The sequence below is a fragment of the Eutrigla gurnardus genome, assembly GCF_963514095.1.
Source record: "Eutrigla gurnardus genome assembly, chromosome: 18".
NCBI lineage: Eukaryota > Metazoa > Chordata > Actinopteri > Perciformes > Triglidae > Eutrigla > Eutrigla gurnardus.
In genome coordinates, this window is record NC_139929.1 from 21,978,296 (window position 1) to 21,995,769 (window position 17,474).

General features: G+C 42.3%; 1 protein-coding gene across 1 annotated transcript in view; it reads left to right on the forward strand.

Annotated features, from left to right (window-relative positions):
• The window catches only part of gfod1 (glucose-fructose oxidoreductase domain containing 1), a 32,232-nt gene extending 22,607 nt beyond the window's left edge, over nt 1–9,625 (forward strand). The window contains exons 2-3 of the mRNA XM_084033822.1: nt 7,891–8,084; nt 8,313–9,625. Coding sequence (XP_083889948.1) covers nt 7,891–8,084; nt 8,313–9,053 — 935 coding nt within the window. The 3' untranslated portion in view covers nt 9,054–9,625. The remainder of the gene's footprint in view (nt 1–7,890; nt 8,085–8,312) is intronic.
• The last annotated feature ends 7,849 nt before the right edge of the window (nt 9,626–17,474 follow it).

The following is a 17,474-nucleotide window of genomic DNA, read 5'->3' on the forward strand; positions in this document are numbered from 1 at the left end:
TAAGTTGTGGAAATAGAAGCAGGTCTATAAGTTCAACACATTGCAACATATTGTGAGCTTGCAGATCAGCTATTTTCACCAATAATTACAATAGTAAAGGAATGGTTTAAGACATATAAGGTTTCCAGCCAACTGCAAATACTTTCTAGGATTGTGCATTACACACAGATAAATTGGTAACAGTGGAATCAATGTTCATTACTCTTTGGCAATTGTGGCTTTATTTCTCAGAATTTGCTAAAGTACAATGAACATACTGTGGCAAGCCTCTCTTTGTACTTTTGTTTTCGTCATCATCAAACATCTTGTCAACTAGGTTGTTTATTTTTGTTCTTTTGAGTATGGTCAGCCTCTTATCAAAGGAGGATCATGAGGATTAAATCCTCATCCTCAACTATGCAAGCAGGTAGACCAGTACGTCCAATCCGAAGAGTGATCGCCTGTTCTTTGGCACGTTGTTCCAGGGAGTCTGACTTGTATTTGGATGCTGCGGCGAAGGCTGCTGGGATAGATGACTGTGCCCTGTTGTTCTTTGGACCACCAGGTTTCTCTTTAGGAGTTCTGGTCTCTGGGATCTGGTTGAGGAAAAAACAAAGAAGGGATACAATTACTCTATCTCTGTATACAACGTACACCTCCTGTAAAGGTTTACAGGTGAATACAAAACAATCAAATGTAGGTATACCATAAAAATACTCAAAATACTATGCAAAATAGTCAAAATACTCCCATGTTAAGAAAATAGAATGGTCTTAACTATCAAACAAGCAAAACAAAAATACATAGCTTATTAACTGACCCGTCTGATCTTTCATTCTGAGCAGCGGCCAAATTATAATGTATCTGTACTGTTGTGTGTGTGTGTGTGTGTGTGTGTCCCAACTTTACTGTAAGCGCACTAAATGCACAGGTTGTGGTTAGGGCTGCACAACGTCACTTGTGGCTTTTAGGCTAAAGCTAGCAGACTCTACGTATAACAATAACTCAACCTGTTTAACATATCAAGTTACGTGCTGACAGAACATAAACACACAAAGAGATGACCACACCATCACTGAATGTAAACATGGCTAAACATGCTGCTAAAGTAACACACACATAATGAATTGACGTTAGCGTAACAAAAGCTAACTTTAGCCTGAAGTTAGCAGCCCATTTGCGCCAGAAGTATGTGGAAAACTTACTAATTCATAAGCTTACTGTGAAATTTATCACAAGCCGATTGTCGAGTAACATTGTAACGTTATGTAGGCTATACGATATGTTAACAGCACTTACCTTCGAAAAAAATATCCTTGTGGCGAGCCTTCAAGTGCCGCTTAAGGTTGGTCGTATTTTTTCCGCCTACTTTGTGGCCACATTTGTGGCCACATTTGTCACCGTCTTGTTCCACAATACACTCAGTTTTATTATCTGCTGGGTTATATTTAGCATACACCCATATGTCGTCTCTACGTTTGCGACCACCAAGCCCCTGTGTTGAAACTGCCTCCATCATGGTCCATTGTCTGTGATGAGTGACAACAGTGTGACGTGTTGAGCACGTTGTGCGCTGCATGCCAGGTGGTGGGTGTGACCAAACAAGGATAGAATGCAGCAGCAGATACGTTTTAGGTTTTAATTGACACGCACAATAAGCAGTCATGCATTTTAAACGTCTGACAGACCACCCACTTACATTTTCGTCCATTCTCGTCTCATCAACGAAAACTCACACAAGTCTTGTCATGTTTTAGTCATCAAAGGGCCATGTTTATCTCGTCGCCGCCACGTTATCGTCATGAAAAAAAGTGGCGTCAACGAAATGATTTTGTCATCGTTATCGTTGACGAAAACAACACTGTTTCTATTATGCATCATAAAACGGTTATTACATTATGTACAAGTCAGTTTGGCTGTCGTGAACAAATATGTTAGCCTCGCCCTCACTTACACCCAACCTGACTTCCTGCACACTTCCAGCCTTTCCTTCCTCAGCAGTATGTTCCTGCACACAGTCACTGGAGGTGTGAACAGGCAAGGTCCCATGCAACGACGGCATCCCCATGCCGTACGCCTAGAGGCCCATCATGCCCGCATGCTGCAGGTAGGACTGGCTTTCAGCAAGGCTTGGCTGATGTGTGTCCGTCTCTCCGTGTGAGCTTTTCCAAAAAGAAGAGGAACCCGTTCTTTCTGCTGGCTATGGAAGTCATGTGCCATCAGAGTTTGAATATGAATTTCTAAGATTTAAATTTTTTATTATCAAAATCAGACTTTGAATTTGAAAAACCATCAAATTTCTAGCACTGAATTTTTTTTGCCTCTGAATTTGAAAAAATTCTGTGTAAAAAAATGAACATCTCAAAAAAATTCAGTTTAAAAAAAAATTCAATTTCTAAAAAAATTCAGTCTAAAAACATTCAACATCTCAAAAAATTAAACGTCAAAAAATTCAGTGTAAAAAGAACCAGACTCAACATCCGTTTCACCAGGGAGAAGCAATCTATCCCTGTCTCAATTCAGCCAACGTCCATCATGTTACGCTCCATTGGTCATGTGACACCCACCCAGGTAGGACAGACCGGTCAGGCCATGGCCACAAACGCAGGTGATGGTACATGTTCGGAATGCTATACTAACGTACTGCCTACTACGAACTCAACGTGTATGTACTGCATACTGCCTACTTAATGAACGTTTGAGTATGCTGTTACCCTAGGGGTAGGGGTTTGGGTTTTGGTAATGGGCACTATCTTCTTACAATGAAGTAACGTTCATTATCAATACGATTTAAAAGTCAGCTGGAAACATAAATATCGTGTAACAGCATACTTACATTTGTACACGGTTTGTCTCATCTGACTCAAAATACATTTATCTGCACAATGTATTTCCTGTTTACAATCATTCACGTAATGTGTTAAAGGAAGGCTGTGCCTATATGTACCATGTGCAGAATGTGTGCTGGTAAATCACTAAACAGTAGTCATGAGGGAAAAGAAAGCGCTGAGTGTGTTTCTGCTTCACCGTCGTCAGAAAAAGGGCCTCAGGCACAGCGATGTCAACCACTTGCACTTGGGCTTGTTTGAAGAGTTTGAGGCCTCGGTCTGAGAGACGGCAGGACGTGGCTACAGTCTGTGATGTCAGAGCTACAGTCTGTGAGGTCAGAGCTACAGTCTGTGAGGTCAGAGCTACAGACTGTGAGGTCAGTGCTACAGTCTGTGAGGTCAGAGCTACAGACTGTGAGGTCAGCGGATTCTCTCTGACAGGACATGCAGCCTGCACATCAAAGACACCTGAAGGCAGCAGGCCGCCACCACTGCTACTGAAGCAGGCGGAAGCAGAGAGGGTGGATATGAACTGTGGTCGGGTAACACCTGTCCTTCATGCTGTACAAGATACATCATGTCTGCTGCGTTCCTTCTTCTCTACAATTACAGAGCACACTATTTCAGCTTCAACAAGGAGTGTCTCCTCGCTTCTCTACCAAACTGAGATTTAATGAATCCTTTCACCTTTTTACCTTTAATTGTGCTGTAATCTAGGATTGCTGCTCTCTCTCTCTCTGTCTCTCTCTCTCTCTGTCTCTCTCTCCCTCTCTCTCTCTGTCTTTAAACTCTTGGTTTCGATATGTCCTGAATGTGAATTATTGATGATGAGGGACTGAGCTGCTGTGCTGGAGGATTTTTTCTGCTCCATTACTGCTCTCCCACTGGGCCAAGAGTTTGAACTGTCGGTGGAGCCCGAGTTCGGCCCGGCGATCACAGAGTTACTGTAGCGACTCCACCCACCGCAGCCCTCAGGGTCTGAGAGTAAAGGTGGTGCTGCTGGTCTAAATGGCACTAACCTTACTGTCAGTGTAGCTGATTTATTCAGTCATGCAGATTCCTATGCCCACTTCTGGAAAAGTCAACTTTATCTTTATGAATTTCCACCTTGTGTGACTCACATGATCATTTGTGTTCATTGACATCACTCCTGCATACTCACTAGAGAGAACCTTCAACAATGGCCAAAATAACCAATTTTGCTGCTTTATACACATTTTTATCATCTTAAAATGTCTTGTTCACCATTATCTGTAATGTTTGTACTCTCTTCCAACCCTGTGTCACTTCTGGTTGCGGAAACAGAAACGGTGGGCTGCACCCTCCTCGTCTTCCTCCTCCATAATCACCGGCAGCTGCTTTCACTTTCTCACGTGCATCCTGCTGTTGGTCTCGTTCCAAATGAATCAGCCGATGGAAAGGCTGGTTGAGCTAGCTAGCAGTATTCAGCAACTTTGTCTTCATTTCACAGAGTGCTGCCGGGTGGTTATCTCTGTGTGTGTGATCTCCGTGTGATCAGGTGCATCTATTATCTATTGGACATGCAGAGTATCCTCTCAGTGTCTGAGTCGCTCTGATGACTCAATAGGCTGACCTGTTTTAATCCCGCCTCAACCTTTCAGAGTTGTCTGTGTGGAGCAGAAGGTCATTGTCGATCTGAAGAGGAGATTTTATTTAATCTCTGTAAAGGTCAGTCACTCCAGTCATGAGTTGGACAGATGCTGCATTCAAAGCCTTAGATTGGGTTTGTATTCTTGTGGACCTTCCTGAAACTTGTATTTAGTTGCTGCCCTTTTTTTTTTAAAACACTGTGTTTTCATGGGAATCACTGCAGGAGAGTGACATCTTCCTTTAGGCAGTTTAGTAGCTAGCCAAGCTATTGTTCAGTCAAGACATTAGGCTCAATATGAGTGCCAAAAATACAATAAGTCAAGAGCATTTAGCATTTACCCAGAAGGGCCTTACCCAGGACAATGCATCTTTCCATTTCTGTTTGTGAGTTGCTGCCAAAAGGAACGGGGGTGCACGGTTGTTGCTCGGCTTTGTGTGTCTGCAGGGGTTGGGTGGCGGGTGGGGGGGGGGGCACCCACGGCGCTCCTCAGAACTGGGTCAGAGGGATTAGTTTCCTGGCCTGGTCGATTCAAGCTAATGGCAGATTAGCATGGGAAGTTTCACTTCCAACACAGCCCCTCCACACACAACCCTTAGCCAGGGCTGGGAGTGAAGCGGCGTGCTGCTTAACACTCTGAGGGCTTGAGGAATGTGTGTAGAGCCATGCCCTTATATTGTGTGTGCATATACGCTTTCTGAGGTCATTGTGAGCGGCTGCAGTGGCCACGGGAATATTAAGTTTGGTCAAAATACATTTTTGAGATATTGTAAACAACAACAAAAAACACCCACTACGACGATCACCTACTATAGTTGCAATTGAATGCAATTTTTCAGTTTTACAAAGGAAAAACTTCAAGGTGAAGACTAAGATGTTATTGCGATGATGCCTGTCTGTTAACTTCCTCATCCTAGATAAAGAACAGTACGTGCTCTCCGAAGCTTTTCAACAGGAAGCATGCAGCAGTGAAGAGACTCAAACAGGGCAAGGCTAACATTAGCTAATGTTAATGTTAGCATGTTGGAGCTATTGCCAGTCAGATTGCTTTTGTCTGTGCTTGTGGCTTCCCCAAAGATGTCCATGTGTAGATTGATGATAAATGAAGTCAGGAGTCAGGCAGGTGGAATGAGAATGATCTTTATTTAAACAGACATCAAGCCTGCGTCCAAAAGCCTGCGTCCAAAAGCCTGCGTCCAAAATCCTGCGTTCAAAAGCCTGCGTCCAAAAGCCTGCGTCGAACCCGGTTCTTCCAATTCCTGGAAGAGTTCTTCTTGGAGCCTCTGCACCTGTTGCACCTGGGAAGTCCTTTCGAGTGCTCTCCTTCCTGAACGGCCTTCTTCTCGCTCATCCTGTCACCTTAGTAAATGCATCCTCTTCCTCTCCAATGGAAGAGAGAGGTTGCCAGGAGCACCATCCTAAAGCTATAATTTGTACTTATAAGTTCATGTGTAAAAAGATACTTAGTTACTCCGTTATATGGACTTTACTTCCTATGGCTGGTGTGTAACGCACACACAAAGAGAGACAACACTAATTTATGTCTCGGGGCCTCATCAGATAGCTAAGTTTAATTTATAATAACTGGGTCTCTACTCATCTTCCTCCTAAACCTAAACAACATTCCTTAAATCCGAACTAGAATGTGTTGTTGAACTGACCTTTGAACTGACCAGATACCTCATACTACTATTACATTGCATCTTAGCCTTTTCTTGTCCGGTAGGGGGCTCAACATGAGGTTTTGGAGTATCAACGGGACCCACCACATGTGCACTTGAACCAGTGACAGTGCACCATATGCTGCATGCGTCAGAAGTTTCTAAGAATGGCTTGTTTTAGGGCGTGGTTTCTTACCTGTAAAGTTGACTTTGAATTGTAAAGCTAACTTCACAACAGAAGCCAGATGGATCCAGAACCTGTATGGCCAAAATCCAAGATGGCGACAGCCACAATGCCAAACTTGGGGCTTCAAAACTGTAGTCCACAAACCAATGGGTGACGTCACGATGATAATGTCCACGTCTTATACACAGTCTGTCCTATGTTTGCATTGTTAGCACTGTTAGCGCCTATCTGCCTTTTCAGCTGTCACCATGTTGAGAGCCAAGTGGAGGCAATCCCTCAATCATAGATTTGCCCTGAAATCCATATAGAGCTCCTTCAATCAGTTAAATCTAAGACCAATTAATCAGTAATAAAAAAGGGTTGCTAGTTGTAGACCTAATCCTGAATAACAGAATATGCTGCTATGACACTGGGCCGTCAGGTTCAAATCCAGTTCATGTTTTTTATATGCCATGCACTGGCTCCTGTCGACTGTCCAGTAAGAGTAATAATAGAAAAGACAATCTGTTCCTGTCAGTCTCTGTCTATGTTGTCTTTGGGGTTTGCTGGCACCAGTGGTCCTTTTAATATGATGGAAGTGATTTAATTAGGTGTCATACAGTGTCTGCAGGCTCCTTATCTTCTCCCTTCTTCATCTGTGCTTGTCTTTCCATCAACCTTCAACCCGGCCTCCAGTAACACCCAGCGGCGCAGGTTCACCACACCATTATGACTGCAACGTCTTGCCTGCCCGCCAACTGTAAAACCCTTATAAACAGCATTCAGAGATCCAGATTTTCTCCTTGCAAGATTGAACATTGGTTATGGTTTTATGGTTTTTTTACCATATTGGTGATTCTGTACTTGATTGTAGAAATAGGTTTAAATGTTGTTAATCACCAAACTTTAGCAACCTACCAGAAACATTTGATTATACCTCTGACAGTGACAACCGTGACCAGAGGGATTGTGTTTCTGGGTTCTCTGTCCTTCCCATTCTCATGAAGGTAGAATCTCAGAAATGCCTGGAGGGAATGTCTTCAAATTTGGCACAAACATCCACTTGGACTCTATGATTAACTGATTAGATTTTGATAGTCACTGTGACTTCACAAAACATGTTTTTGTCCACAACTGAAGAATTCATATGCTCATTGAATTGGATAAAATGAAGACATTTGTGACTGACATGGATGCAAACAGCAACTTGACTGGTTGGCGGAAGCATACAACCTCATGGTGTTAAACATATTTACTCATCTGAAAAGGCTTACCAAGAGCATGCTGAGTATGCTGAGCATGTTGACTTAAATACGGTGAACATATGTGTCTTTTTGAACGAACCCTCCTTTGTTGTAAACTTCCCATGACTCAGGGTAAAAGGAAAAGGTTTAGGAATTCATGAGTCAGCTATTGTGGGTGTAGCTCTGCATTGTTTCTTCAAGGAATGTTTTCATGCTCAAGAGGATATTATGTCTGCCAGTGTAGCTGGTCTGACCACATTACTTCTCTCTCTCTCCTCCTCTCAGGTTCCCTATTTCCTCATTCATCTCAACAATGACAGTGAAGAGTAAATCTCTAATCACAAAGACGTTTGTGAAAATCTCAAATGGCTCATTCCCCACTATCTCCCCTCTCTTTTAAAAGGTATTGGGAAGAACGTGATCTGCGACAGGACAGCAACGCCTCTGGATGCCTTCCGAATGATGTCAGCGGCCCAGTACTACCCCAAGTTGCTGAGCATTATGGGAAATGTGTTACGTTTCTTGCCGGCCTTCGTTCGAATGAAGGAGCTGTTAGAGGAAGGGTACATCGGGGAGCTTCTGGTCTGTGAGGCCCAGGTATGACAAAAACTATGAGCACTTTTTTTTCTTTTGCTTTCTTGCCATTTATAATAACAACAACAATGTGATACTTTCTCGAGTTTCATTTGAGTTAGAGCAGCGCCCACAGAACTGTCAAGTTACTTTAGCAGCGTGGGTTCTTCTGATACAACATTTGAACCATGCCAACTCTTAATTTTTTGTTCTTTGTTCTCAATCTCATGGTATCAAATCTTTGCCCTAAAGGTCCACAGCGGCAGTCTCCTGGGGAAGAAATATAACTGGAGCTGCGATGACCTGATGGGAGGTGGTGGTCTGCATTCGGTGGGCAGTTACATCATCGACTTGCTTACGTTTCTGACCGGTCAGCGTGCTGCAAAAGTCCATGGCTTCCTCAAGACCTTCGTCAAACAAACAGATCACATCCGGGGCATCCGTCAGATCACCAGCGACGACTTCTGCACGTTTCAGATGGCACTGGAGGGGGGAGCCTGCTGCACCGTCACGCTCAACTTCAACGTGCCCGGGGAGTTTCGGCAAGAGGTGATCGTCGTGGGGACAGTCGGAAGGTTAACGGTCACGGGTACAGACCTGTATGGACAGAAGAACAGCAGAGACGGAGGAAGCGCTGGAGGTCCCGAACTTCTGCTCAAAGACACAACGCCTCTTGAGAAGGCTTCCTTACCGGAGAAGGCCTTTAGTGATATCCCATCCCCATATCTCACCGGAACAATCCGCATGATCCAGGCTGTGCGGCAGGCCTTTCAGGACCAGGACGACAGGCGAACGTGGGATGGGACGCCCCTGACAATGGCCGCCACCTTTGAGGATTGTCTTTATGCTCTTTGCGTGGTGGATACCATCAAGAAATCCAACCAGTGTGGGGAGTGGCAGAACATTGTGGTGATGACTGAGGAACCCGAGATCAGCCCGGCCTATTTGATCAGCGAGGCCATGCGGCGGAGTAGGATGTCTCTCTACTGTTAGCAACCAGCTTGGTCTGGCGCCTTTAAAATAGCCTGTGGTAACCTTAACTGGAGGCGACAACAAAAAAGTTTTGGTCGTTTTGGCACTACTGCTACAGACAGAGAAGTTACTCCACTATGATACAGAGACTCATGGTTTCCTGATACCCTGCCTCAACAGCAGAGGAAATGCAGTGTAATCATTAATTCAATCTTTATTTATTAGGAAGCCTTTCCTTTTGACAGACGTCCTTCCAGTGAGATGCACTCGTAAATCAAACTGATTCATACGACTGAAAGATATTGTTCATAAAGTAGCAGAAATACTATACAGTGTTCTGCTTGACCATAAGGGTATTGTGCCTCTCATGTCTGCTTCCCTTCTATATAACTGGGTCTGGAAGACCACTCCATTCACTGTGGGTCCAAACGAGGACAGCCAAGGAAGAACGACAGTCCTCTCAGTTAAAACTTTGCCGCTGTTTTGTTGCTGTAGTCAGAAGTACTTGCTGGTTTTACCAAGTGAATGTTTAAGAAAAAAAATCTGTGAGCTTGATAGCCTGTCTGCTCTGTATACTTTCTCTGTGTGTGTGTAGACAAGAGAGAAAAGAAATCAATAGTTTGGCTGGTGGTTTTTTGAGAGGGGATTACCTTCTGGTTTGTTTATGCAATACATCCAGGCTGCAGGAGAAACACCTTTATCTCCCAGCCGGGACTTAAGGGTTAAAACACACTCTGGTATGCCTTCATGCAGTTACAGTAGCCATCGCTTCGTGAGTCCGGTATGAGTGGCCAGTGCAGATACTTGATGTTCTAATTTATTTTGTGTGTTTTCTATTATCCTGAAGCATCCACTGAATTATATTTGGTGTGTACATATCTGTACTGAGCCTTAAGTGTGGATGATTTAATATAATACAATCTTACAAGTAAATAACGGGGGGGATCTGAATATTGCAATGCAATGGTTCACACTTCTGCAATTTAGCATGCTTACTAAAGCTTCTTTAAGATGCACAGTGTGATGCAGGTATGTAAGTATGCATCACATGCAAGTTCAGTTTGGACCCACTCTGACAGTAAGACTTCTTCTCGTTTCTGTTTGAGGTGTTCAACGTTAAGGCTGGTGCTATTCTGGGTTCCCATGAACACTTTCCTACTCAGCCTTGATTCTTGACTAAGATATACATTTTAAAGCTGCACCAATCAGTTTGTTTCTTTCATTTTTTTCAACAAATTTAATGTGACAGATGTCACTCACAGTAGTTAATAACCTCCTGTCTAGACACTAATGGGCTTGAGGCGTCATAAAAGACTATTCATTCAACCCCCAGAACAAGTGGCGATGTATGGAAGGGATTGGCTCAGATTCATCGTATGAGACACGTCATGCAATCTTACCGAAAAAAACAAATTCAACTCAGTGAGACATCTGCCTGAGTAGCTGTGTGTGTGCTGCTAGTTCAGTGTCCAGCTGTTAGCTAGAGATGCAACGATTATTTCCGAATCACTGGAACTGGGTGGTGAAATGATTTGTTGGGACAGTTCCAGGACGTGAGTAAATAGAAGTCAGTCAGGAACCTTGTGGTCAATTATGGAAGGAAGAAAATCAGAATCTGCCAAGAACTATTATAATTCTCTACTGTAATTGTATAATAATAATAATAATAATAATAATAATAATAATAATAATAATAATAATAATAATAATAATAAACTTTATTTGTATAGCACTTTTTCGAAACAGGATTACAAAGTGCTTCATAGAACAGAATAAAACATAATAAAACAATTACACACACAAAACATTGTAAACAGTACAATAAGAACTAACAAAAACAAAAAAAACAAAAAAATAGAGCAAACGGAAGAAAGGAATGTGTTAAAAATAATAAAACCACTATAAGAAAGCTTTTACATAAAAATGAGATTTGAGAAGAGACTTAAAAGATGAAACTGATTTAGCTTGTCTGAGATTCTCAGGCAGGGAGTTCCACATCTGAGGTTCCTGTACAGCAAAAGCCCGACCCGAGGATCTGAGTCTCATGGCTCTACTGTTAGCTGTTAGCCAAACACACAGTCCAAAACGATAAAAGTGAGAAAACCCTTTTCCCCCGTTGTGCCCGTAGAGATGCACTCAGCTGTGTAATCACTAGCGCCCCATACTGGCCAGTTAAGAGTGGTGGGTAAGGAGAGGGATGCATGCAGAGGTAACTGGCCACCCAAAATATAATGCCCTTTGCTGCAGCAGAACGAGAGACGTGAGATATTGCATGATTCTCCTGGTGGAGATCAGAATTGTTACTCAACTCTCTGGTTCCCCTTAACTCTACTCGTGTTTTAACGTTTTTGATTTTGTTGTATGGCCCACAACAGTGCTGTTTTGGTTCACTCTCAAGGCAGGCAGCTGTTTTGTCATGGTATGCAACTTTACACCAAAGACAAATCGACACAATTAGCGAATTAGCCTAAAACTGAGTTAAAAGAGAACGAATGTTGCTAACAACACGTCACTAACGTGTTAAAAACGTGTCACAAATATATAATACAATTTTTATAAAGACGTGTTTCCAAAAGTAGTGGAACACCGTCATTTTAGCCCATGTTACCCAAACTAACACCCAAACCCAATGGAGCATTTGTTGGGTTCTAGTCTCAGGTCTTCAGTACTAAACATGCGGTGCTCTAGGATAAAACCACGTTTGACCGTTAAGGCATACTTGACATCCGTTATGAGTGCAGAACTTCAGTGCAACAGGACTCAATGAGAGGCAGAAGTACGAACATCCGTTTTAAATCAAAAGTGTGACTCCATTGGGAAGGTACCTGACTCTCCCAGTGTTTGGATCATTTTTTTCCACTAATATATCAGTGGCAGAAAAAAAAATCCAACTACTGGTTTTACTCCCCGTCAGTCACATGATAAAACTAAAACAAACCAAGGGAGAGAGTGTTTTTGACTTCAAGCTTGGCATCACTCAGTCCAGGTGAGATAACAGCAACCACCTACAAGCCAAAAGATTGATTTTTTTAACGCATCTCTGTTCCCCTGTGTGGCTTTCAACTTCTTAAACTGTGCTGAAATACACTCTGTGTAATGACTACTGAAAATGTACATATGGAAATATGCGTTGGTCTAAAGAAGCAGTATGTATTTTATTTGTAAAAACCAAGGAACTGGGACATGTTTTAATGAGTGTTATGTTATTTATTCTTTGTTTTAAGCTGTTGAAGTTTTGCAGACTGACCTGCAGTGTATTTGGGAGATTAACAGCAGACTGAGGCCTTGGAACATTCAGCTTCTCATTCTCATCTATGAATAATTGACCAAAATGCTCTGTCATGAAAGCTTTATGTTTGCTTATAAGATGCATCATAAATCATCACAGTCATACTCCAACGTGAGGACGCTGTCATCAGTGTGATGTAAAGCAGGCGTAGCTGTTGACAGCTCAACACATCTAACAGATTGAATGTGTCACAGCGTGGTTTGCTGATGATTACAACACATGCTGTGGTGCTATGAGCCACAGACTGCGTAACACTTCCTGACATTACACAGCATAAAAGAGGAGGCTAGGATGCAACCTGCTAACGAGGCCCAGCTCCGAGTCCAACACTGATAAGCTATCGCTGTTTAAGATAACTCAAGTGAAATCATTGCCCCTTGTGTACCAAGCGCCTTATCAAATCTGCATATAGACCTTTCCCCCTTTGTCTGATAACAGTAAAAATATTCAGAAATCTAAATTCCAATATTCATGTTTAAGCATATTTCTTTCGCTGTTATTTTTAACAAGCAGCGTGATCAAGCCGGATTTTTCTTATTGATGAATTAATGTCATGATTTAAACTTGACTTTGAAGTTGTAAGACAGAGTTGACAAACAGAGGGCTCTCGGCAGACACTGGACAGGAAAAATCCATTGAATTGTAATTATGATGCCAGCAAGTAAAGCTGACTGGAAATGTTTCACAGGGAACCCAGAACCCCCCTTAAAGTCGGGCTGAAAAGAAAATATTGTCATATTGTTCACCTATTTAGCCCCCAAAAAATCCACAAATTCAATTTCTTTGTATTTTTTACCAACCAATAATATTGTGACATCCATCCATCCACCAATCATGGCTGGAGAAGGGGGTAAGCTAATCTTTTCAACCATCAAATAATTTCCTCCCAGACGTTATGTTTCACTCAGAAAGACATCAGCATGGAAGGTGTTGTGGTTTCAGCTCCACTTTAAACCGTTCCATGGTCTGCTGGTCTAACACTTCGCCTTTATGTAGAAGAACAATCACACAGTACATGGTCACACAAAAATGGTTTAAAGGTTAATCGTTTGCTTCACCACTAGGATCCTTCTTTTGAATATGCAAACTTTATGTATTTGGTACTATTACAGTTAAAAAACACACTTACAAGACTGTTGTTTGACTACATTGAGTCAGTTTGGAGTTGTCTATGAAAGAACATTCACACACGACGACACAAACGATGTTTCAGAAGCCACAATGACTCGTAGCAATGGCTTCACCACATCTCCTTTCTGCTGTGTACTTCTGCTAGCTAGAGGTGTGTCCGTGCTCCTCCATGGAGACTTCTCCACGGAGACGCAGTTAGACAGCTCAGCAGTCAGCTGCTCATGTACTGTGGTAAATGTGCCCTCATCATCTGCTTCAATTGAGCATCATCACAAGACCAGAGGGCTTTTCCTTTCAGCACATACTTGGCAAAATATTGCATATTGCATTATGATGCACACTTTGGTGCCATTATAATGCTGGCAATGATAGCGATGCAATATTCTCACTTCACAACCTTAAAGTGGTACTCCTTGAGAGTTTTTACCATACGTGAGCTTCAAGTTTTCAGAGGGTGTCAATGTCATGTTGTGGGCATAAGAGATGTAAAGCCGTAATAATAAGTCTGAACTCATTTTAAAAAGTATATTCCGCCCAGCAAAGTGAAATCCTATACTTCGTTCTTGAATTGCATCGTGGTATACTCATGCCGGTGTAGTCTCTTGTGTTTGCATAAGGTAATATTTCACAGAGTGAAAGTTCCTGACATCATAAACGGTGTTCCAGCGTAATCAATAGCATGTTAGCATTGGATTTCAGATGCAACTTATTTTCTCCTGCAATGTCACCAGACATCCAGTTTGTCATTCTGCACATATATAAATATTGCAATACTTTCATCAGTGATTTCAATGAAAATCTTCGAGATTGACACTTTAATACTCATGACCTTTCCCTGCTCATCAGTGAATCGTCTGCAGCCTCAGCTGAGCATAGATGAGCACATGCAACGCTGCAAGAGGCAGATCTGGGCTCTGAAGCACTGAATATTTCACGAGTGGTGTTTGAATATGCTGATGCAGTACAGTATGAGTACGAGTTCATTCATTTGAAAAAGTTACTTCAATGTACTGTTTGACTTCTGTTTTCTTTTCAACCTTGAATCTGAATGTTTTATGAGTTTTTTAATGCTCATGTTCATCAGGTTGATGCCGCGGTGATGTTGCATCGCCAGTGCAAAAGAAAACTGTGGACAGTGACGCTCATTTTTCCCACTATTCAAGTACTGTGTTTCATGGACTTGGTGACCACTCATCATGTAGCTTGCTGCTTGTTGCCTGTCAGAGATGAACGCCTCAGAGGAAGACGGTGCCGGAGGAGCCCCAGTTCCAGCTTTGCACTTTGACTGCGTCGTCAGTCGTGACTATGAATCGCTTGTTCTGGCTTTGCCAGCATTCAACAACCGTTTAGGAAAGGCTTTCACTCACTGGGGGAGAGAAGGGTGGAGGTGTGGGGGGAGGGGGAGGGGCTGGAAACGCTTCATTTTGGAGACCAACAACCTCAAAGAGAGGCTTCTTCTGCCCTTGGAGACCGTTACTTAGCAACCGGAAGCCGTGTTGCCGAAACTAGGTCCTGTCTTGTTTTTTTCCCTCTTTCATTTTCTCTCACACACAGTGTAACACACTCCCCTCACTTATGTCTCCACACTCTTCCTTTCAGCCATTCATCCTCTTTCTCTGACGGCTGAACTCTTGGTGGGTTTGACAGGTGGCACTCTGTGATGTTCGCTGCTCACATCACTGTTTTCTCTGTTCTCTTCATGCTTTCCTTTCTAGTGTGAGTCAGGTTGAAGCCTGGAGGACAAGCTCGCTGGTGCTTCTTCAACCCTGCAGCCAAATATGTCCTCTCCTCTTTCCTCTCCTCTCCTAACCTCCTCTCCTTCCTCTCCTTTCCTAACCTCCTGTCTCCTCTCCTCATTCCTCTCCTCTCCTCCCTCTTCTCTCCAAACCTCCTGCCTCCTCTTTCCTCTTCTCTACCCTCCTCTCCTCACTATCATATCCTCTCCTCTCTCTTTCCCCTCTCTTCTCTCCTCTCCTTCTGCCTCCTCTCCTCTTTCCTCTCCTCTTCTCTCCCCTCCTCTCCTCTCTCTTCTTCCTATGCTTTAGTAACCAGGACAGCAGTAACCATGGCAACCCCTTTGATAGACCTAATAACAGGCAGAAACCTGTTGTGAATGCCTTTCCTCAGCTGGTTTATGAATGCTGACTCCTGCACCGTCTTGCTGTACCCTTAACTTGTTCAAAGAAAAACAAATATCCGTCTTAATGCTGTATTGTGACTATATCCAATATTTATTGTTATTTACTGTATGTATATTGTGGATGCATGGACCTCTGTACATACTGTAATTTGAGCCCTGAACGTATATTTATGGGTCTTAAACTAGAGAATGTACTTACTGTAGGAATAATTTATATTTTCTACCCGTTCAGGACGGTGTGTCATGTTCAGGAGCTCTGCCCGTGTCAGAGAACTAAAAGCCACTCTGACTTCTGTGTAAAGTGTGATGGTGCACTTCTGTTAAATGACTCTCCTCCCCCTCCTCCTCATGTTCCTCCTCATGCTCCTCCTCCTCTTTGGATTGATTGTGTGACTCCTGCCTCAGTGTTTTACTGCCTCAGTGTCTCCCTGCACCGGTGCTCTGCATTGGTTGTATGCGTGTGGATGAGGGTGCGTGTGTGCGTCTGCAACATGGTTTACAGCTTCATAATTGTTGAATGCTGCAGTTTCTATATAATAAAAAAATGTACATCCATAATGATTCTCATTTCATTTTCTTCCTACATCGCTGACACAGCTAAACCCGCTTAAATTGAGACACCAGGTGATACGTTTTTTTTGGTTTAAAGAAAAGAAATGTCATTAGTTGACTACTAACATGAAGGCAAATTATTTTTGTACCACAAGTTTTCTGAAAGTGTATGCATCTGCAAATGAGGTATTATCTCATTTGATTTGTGCTAATCTGCCAGGCAGAAATCTGAACACTGGATGAAGCCAAGTTCCAAATTCTTGTTACTTACTTTGTTGACATATTAGATTCAAAGAATTTTAGATAGCTCTTTGTATCACTCCATTAATCCCCAGAAAAATGTATGTTTGATATGCAAATGAGGCATTATCTAATGGTAATTTAAGAGAAACCTACAGACGCTTAAAGACAAAGTAGTAAAATAAACAACTAAATATGTATTTTGGATGTTTTCTTTCCACTAGTCTGGAAGAAGATGTGTTCAGGAAGCTACAGAGCAAAATGTGCAGTGCATGAAAAACAATGTTTGATGTCTCATCGTCTCTGCATGCATGTTCCTTTGAGAGCTAAATGATACACAAACGCCTGTTATTGCTCAGAGATTTAGATTCATATTATTGAAGTAATATTTGATATCCTACAGCTTCTCCTTGGCTGCATACCACACACAGAAAGCCTCTGCTGACCCCTGCTGGCTACTGCAGATGCTACACATAATCGCCTTCTACTGCATATTGTAACATTGAGGCAGCAGCAAGTCACACACCCTCCCATCCATAAATATTTACATTTCTACACATTGTGTAATTTTATGAAGTTATGACAGTTATATGTGGGACACTGTCAATATACTACTACACTATATACCATGTTGTTGCGCTGTTTACAATATGCATGTATAATCACAATTTTATTTTAATGTCTTCACTGGTTTTATTTAATACACCTTATTTATATTATATTTATAATTTATTTAATGTCAATTGTTTGTAATATGGTTTTTATTGACACATGGATGCAGAGTTGCAGTCTTACACACTTCTCTGCGCCTCCATTAGAGCAGTCACCCACCCAAAACCACATAAGAACGCTGTCTGTCCCCCGACCACTTAAATTAACTCAGTCAAACAGAAGAGGAATTTCACATGAAAACCTAATAAAAATGAGCACTTCTGATGTAGTACAACAAAATAAGAGAATTAAATGTGGAGTCAATGACTTAAAGGTCCAATATTGTACTGTTTTTCCTCAATTCCACACAGCTGTCAGAGGTCCAACAACACTGTATTCAATATGCATTGCCCCAAACCCATCCGTGGTCCTGAATTTC